Source organism: Octopus bimaculoides, chromosome 2 (genome assembly GCF_001194135.2).
Source record: "Octopus bimaculoides isolate UCB-OBI-ISO-001 chromosome 2, ASM119413v2, whole genome shotgun sequence".
Lineage (NCBI taxonomy): Eukaryota > Metazoa > Mollusca > Cephalopoda > Octopoda > Octopodidae > Octopus > Octopus bimaculoides.
The window spans coordinates 128,636,805-128,642,377 of record NC_068982.1 but is presented as its reverse complement, the minus strand read 5'-3'; the positions used below and the strand labels follow the sequence as shown (position 1 = coordinate 128,642,377).

Below are 5,573 nucleotides of genomic sequence, written 5' to 3'. Positions count from 1 at the left end.
AATATGTATATATAAACTTGGCATACGCAATTGAAACAGGATTGAATTAAAATGGCCTGTATGTGTGTCTAAATGCAGAAGTATAAATGTGTAGTTAAAAACTTCACTTTCCAACCACATAGTTCCATGTTCAATCCCATTGTGTGGCACCTTTGGCAAGTGTCTTCTGCTATAGCCTCTTGTTGATCAATGCCTTGTGAGTGAAATTTGCTAGATGAAGACTGCACAGAAATCATCATGTGTGCATATGTCCACATGTCATTAAGTAGACAATACTGGGGAGCAGTGACATTTGCTTATGTCCTGCGTAATCAATATGTTTTATAGCTAATCAGCTTGACATGTGCAGATCAGTCAAATGAAGTACCTTATGTGAATGTAAAGACATCTAGCCATAGAATGTTCCCTGAGAAAGTCTTGTCCAATCCATGCCAGCATGGAAAAAATGATGATGATGATGGTGTATCTGTGTAAGTGAGTGAGTGTTTGTGGATGTGTGTGGATGTGGGGTGGTGGTGCATATTTATCTTGAACAAATGTAAAATCTATCAAAATATCTTATTAAATTTTATGTAATAATTATGCTTTCTAATGTAAAGTCTTCTTTCTGTACACAAGGGGTATATATATATATATATATATATATATATATATATATATATATATATATATCGAATAATGATAATTTTAAAGTAACAATTGTGGAAAACAAAAGATTTTTATTTATTTATTGTGCTTTTTTAAAAGATTCACATCATACTTTTTTGCCTTTGTAATATGTAATATATTTTCTTTTTAATATACATACCTTTGTTACTTTTCTTTTAATGATGAATAGCTGTTTTAATTTGTGTTTCATTTGTACATAGTATATATTGTTCTAATACTTTTACTTCTCATTTCTTCAGATTATCCAACAAGGCCACGAGGGCCTTTGAGGATCTCAAGCATCACTAGAGATAATGCGACTTTCCAGTGGGAGACCCCTGAGAATGTTGGCAGTTCTCCCATAACTGGATATATTATTGAAACAAAAGAAATTTCCTCCGACGATTGGACATTTTTAGGACGTACCGATTCTGAGACAACCACCCTTTGTATTTTGTCATTGATTGAAGATTGTTATTACTTTTTCCGTGTGACTGCTGAAAACCAATTTGGAAGGGGTATACCCCTAGAGTCTGATGTTCCAGTTGAACCCAGTAGACTTTTTGGTGAGTACCATTATATTTGGTAAGAAATACGTTTTCATTATATGCTTCTAAAAGAGATATGTTGCTGTTATTTGGTATTTCATAGTTTTTTCTGAATACATCCTAAATTATAATATCTCTCACTGTAATTTTACACTAACTATTTTGGTTTTGTTATCTCCAGAATACAAATATTAGAGTAGAGCATATTAGACGAAGGCTAGCATGTTCTGAATACTTACTTATTGACCTTAGAGACATGAAATGTGCATTGTGTATGGTAGGATTTCAACTTGAAAATATAAAGTCATAGAATTAAGGAATGGTATTTAGTCCTGTATTTTACAATTTTTGCTGCTTCCTTTATATGGAGCAGTGTGCACTGGTCTTACTCTATCACTAAATCTGAGTGTCAGTGTTATATAGTATACAAAATCATTAATATAAGATAGAAAAATCTATTTGTGAAAATTTTAGTACATCTAAACTTCTGAATTGCTATTTTCAGAGTCTTCTGTATTTTGAAGCGTTACATTTTTTCGTGTAATTTCCTTCAACCATCTCATATTAATTCCTTATAAAGACTGGAATGATTTCTCAGAGAAAATGGTTTGTGAAAATTTAAATTAAAACATGAATTAGTTTGTAAAATTGAGCCAAATTTTTAAAATATTTTAACTTGCCTTTACCCCTACTCATGTAGGCTGACAGTTATTAGAAAGTATTGTTAAAAGAATTACAGTTCTTGCCAATCATTTTGCTGCAAGTATTGGCAGATGAAAGGTAGGACTTGAGAAATTGTGGAGATGCTTGATCAAAAGTAAGGTGATATTTAAGATGGAGAAGAACCTCAACCAGACTCTTCATATGCAAAGATCATAGATACAAATGCTCCTGGGTTGGTAACCGCACTAAAGTGGGTGGAATAGGCATGGCCAAGAAATGGATACAATACTTAAAATAGTCAGAGTGTGAAACAGAATAGTTAAGCTTAGATTAGTCATTGCAACACAACAATAATAATTTCTTCATATTTACCTCTACCAGGACTAACAAATATGCAAAAGTACCATTTCTATGGTACTCTATAATAAATAACAGTGACCTCATTATCATGGCTGGAGACAACAATTATAGGAATGTTGGGTTTATCAAGATAGCTACTCAGGCAAACATAGAAGCTATGGATATGGTTCAATGAATGAAGGGGGATGAATGCTATTTGAATTCTATGTAACAGGATGCTGAACCTTTCAGATGAGATGACAAAGTACCAAGATGCCTGGTGCTTTGCTGTATTCAAGAAGACCCATACTGTATTCAAGAAGACCCAACAGAAGTGTTAAGACTAGCTGCTTTGGTAGTGAAAAACACTCGTGGTGGTGCCACATAAAAACACCCAGCACACTTTGTAAAATGGCTGAAATTAGAAACCATGCCAAATCAGACTGGAGTCTGGTGCAGCTATCCAACTTGCCAACTCTTGTCAGACCATCCAACCTATGTCATCATAGACAACAGACATTAATTGAGGATGATGATGAAATGGCCTGACTTCTTGCAAAACTAACTTCATGAAACTGACTCACCACATAATCACCTCTAATCAGATGAATGCACAGGCAAGATAGAGGCACCAGGAAATGGATAGACAGGTTGTAATGTATACAAACCCTTTTCCTGGTGAGGAATATATCATGCTATACAAGACTAATGATTAATGGCTAAATGGACTCAAAGATATGTTCCAATTTAGAGAAAGAAGGTATCCAAATTGAAAGACCCTTCTGTTAAATGTTAGTTAAGGAAAGTTCTAGGTGGCTTGCATATTAAGTTGGTGGAGATAGAACCCTACAACATAGAAGACATTTGACAGTATCTTCATGACAACTTGCTCTAATCTAAAAATATGATCTGTAGTTGAAGCAAGGTTCCAATTTGATGGAAGGTGACATAATAGTGGAATGGCACATTGGACAGAACCATAATGCTAAGAGAACAGACAGAAAAGATTAAGAAAAAGGGGAGAGCAGAGAAGATAAAGTGGGAGAAAGTGTGTGTAGGACACAGTGACCTGCTTTCCCTCATTGATGCTGAGAAGAAAGCGGTTTGAAAATATTACTACAGTTGGTTGCTAAATGTGGAGAGTGTATGGGGGAAATAGCAACTATCCCAAGAAGACCCAACAGTGTGACCAGCTTCTAGTCAAAAGTGCAATTAAGAATATGAATGCAGTAAAAGCAGCTAGGCCATCAGTTTTGACAGGAGAGTACCACCAGATTGGCCCTCATGCCGGTGGCATGTAAAAACACTCACTACACTCTCAGAGTGGTTGGCATTAGGAAAGGCATTCAGCTGTAGAAACTCTGCCAGATCAGATTGGAGCCTGGTGCAGCCATCTTGTTCGCCGGTCCTCAATCAAATCGTCCAACCCATGCTAGCATGCAAAGCGGGTGTTAAACGATGATGATGATGATTTGCATGCCAAATACAAAGAAAAGCTTTACTGATGTCTAGAGCAACAACATTGCTTCTGACAAATTTCCCTGGAACAACACTACAAAAAAGAATACAAAATTTATACCCAGTGTGCTTCTAAGCTTTTATACTATTTCTTATATCAACTTTTGAGAATGAAGTTGGCTGTCTTGACATCAAAGGATAGTTATACACAAACATCATTGTCATAAAAGTGGAGTGCCTCATTTCCAGTCTTCCATTTATCTATTGCCTTAATCTAGTTTACATTTTTTTTGATAATAGCATAGTAAGATGTTATATTTAATTTTAATTTTTGTTTGTAAGTGTACCAGATGTAGGAGTAGCAGTTGTAAAACTATGAAATACCATAAATAACATTCCATTTGGCTGTTGTTTCTAACTTCTTTGAGGTTGTTTTATTTGTGTGTGTAAATGTAATGGTTTGAAATTTTCCAGCTTTTCCTTTTTTCTTTATTAAAATACTTATTTTCAATTTTTTTTAATGATTCTGAATGATATCAAGGTTTTTATAATATTATGATGTGTGAATTATCCTATTTCCATATTCTTACCAAAAATGTACTTTTAACAAGAACTGAACGATATCAAGAAATATCCCTTTAACTTCTAAGACTGTCTGCAACATTCTGCACTTTATCCTATTTGATGTCATTTCTGCATGTTCTGTCAACAAGTGTAGAATATTAATTATCATTTATGCCATAATCTGTTTGGTTTTATGTTTGGTTCACTTTCAGTTATTTTCATTTGATGTGTAATATTTCAAGATTGATATTTTGTTATCATTAAACTGCACCCTTATCATCTAAGACATATTCATACCAGCACATTTCATATTTTAACATATAAAATGAAGCACACTTCTTCTTCTTATTAATAACAATGACATATATATACATATATATATATATAATCATATTTACAGCATATTAACATGCCATACACTAATATTGTCTATGAAGAAAACAATTAGCATAATTTTGCATGCTTATTAATGTTTCTTGCTTATTAACTTTGCTTGCTTATTAACACTTCCAAAGTTATATATAAATTATAGTATTTCTACATGTAGAAAACCCAAGGAGGATGCTTTAATTCGAGTCAAATAATGTTCTCTAAATTCTGTAATTATGTATTCTGTTAAAGACAAAACATTTAATGTTTCTGTAAATAATTGATGAGATTTTATTCATTCTTATTCATAACTTTATTAAAAAGAGTTTATTCGTTCTTATTATTCATAACTTTATTTTAATTGATAAATAGAAACATGAATTAAAGGCATTTATTAAATATGCTATTAGAATGATATTTAAAAATAATTTTCAATATCTATATATGTTTGGCTTATATCTAAATTTATATTATTTATTTAATTATTCACTCCTTGGTATCAAACTTTAAACATAATCTAACTAAATAGCTTTCTTTGTACTTATGGCCTGTGGTATCTCTTCACCTGCAGACTTTACAACAGCGAGAGCTGATGCAGCCCAATGGACCCAAGATACCCAAATTTCTTCTAGTAGTGTCACTGTGACACAGAATATATCTTCATCAAATGACTACTACTACTACATCTATAAACACGATGATTCCTGCTATTCTGTAGTGCGATATTAACTTCTTCCCACTTTCTGCTCCTCTAAAGATTCCCAATACCTTTGAACAAACTGTGATTTTTAAATATTTTTCGTCTTCCCCTATAATCTTATGTAATATGGAATAGAACCTAAATAAACTGAGCTAACATTTAAAACTTACCAAATTGTCAGCAAAATATCTAAAAACGAAATATTTTCGATGTCAAAATTGAATTTTTTTTTGGGGGTTTTTTGAACTGAAATTGTTATTTCTTTACACACACACACACACACA

General features: G+C 32.9%; 1 protein-coding gene across 1 annotated transcript in view; it reads left to right on the top strand.

Annotated features, from left to right (window-relative positions):
• LOC106877301 (titin) overlaps positions 1-5,573 on the top strand; it is a gene marked incomplete at its 3' end in the record, with an annotated part of 606,785 nt that overhangs the window by 405,801 nt on the left and 195,411 nt on the right. The window contains exons 273-274 of the mRNA XM_052965881.1: positions 909-1,214; positions 5,161-5,315. Coding sequence (XP_052821841.1) covers positions 909-1,214; positions 5,161-5,315 — 461 coding nt within the window. The remainder of the gene's footprint in view (positions 1-908; positions 1,215-5,160; positions 5,316-5,573) is intronic.